General features: G+C 56.4%; 1 protein-coding gene across 1 annotated transcript in view; it reads left to right on the forward strand.

Moving 5' to 3' along the window:
• Positions 1 to 450, forward strand: part of TNRC6C (trinucleotide repeat containing 6C) — a 49,920-nt gene extending 49,470 nt beyond the window's left edge. The window contains 1 exon segment of the mRNA XM_015559244.1: positions 1 to 450. This exon segment is cut by the window's left edge and continues 45 nt beyond it. Coding sequence (XP_015414730.1) covers positions 1 to 181 — 181 coding nt within the window. The 3' untranslated portion in view covers positions 182 to 450.
• Positions 451 to 709: the final 259 nt, after the last annotated feature.

The following is a 709-nucleotide window of genomic DNA, read 5'->3' on the forward strand; positions in this document are numbered from 1 at the left end:
CCACTGGACCGCCCCGTGCCTGGCCAGCAAGGGGAGCAGTGACCTGCTGTGGGGCGGAGTTCCCCAGTACTCCAGCAGCCTGTGGGGCCCGCCCAGCAGCGACGACGGCAGGGTGATCGGGAGTCCCACCCCGCTGAACACTCTGCTTCCCGGCGACCTCCTTAGTGGGGAGTCCATCTAGGCCCGAGGACCGTGGGCACCAGTCATCAGCACGAGGAAGCAAAGCTGGCCCCACAGCCCGCAGCCCTTCCATGTACCTCTGTCCAGTACTGAAGACGAACCCTGCGCAGCCCTTGCGAACTGTTCCCGAGACAGTGCGGGCTGCGCCCAGTGTCACATGCTAATGACAGGATGTTCTCATAGCTTTTTATTTTGTGTTGTCTTATGTTTGTACGGTTTGTTGTCATTTTGATTTTTTAAGTATAAAAGCTGCTTAGAATAGTTCTATCATGAAGGGCACTTTTCAGATTGTGGGCTGGAACGGGTTATCTTGTTAAGGGGGGCGGGGGGAGGGAGACGAGAAAGCCTATTTAAGGAGCCTGTGACAATTATGCACATTACCAGAGGCGCACCCCGTAATCAGGGGAGCTGGCATTCACCTGGGCGAGCATGGCCCTGGCCGACACACCGGCGGACCGGGCTGAAGGCACGATCTGCGATGTCCTCTGTCCCCACCTATGCATAATTAGCCTTGTTTCATTACTTTTTC

Source organism: Myotis davidii, unplaced genomic scaffold (assembly GCF_000327345.1).
Source record: "Myotis davidii unplaced genomic scaffold, ASM32734v1 scaffold274, whole genome shotgun sequence".
NCBI lineage: Eukaryota > Metazoa > Chordata > Mammalia > Chiroptera > Vespertilionidae > Myotis > Myotis davidii.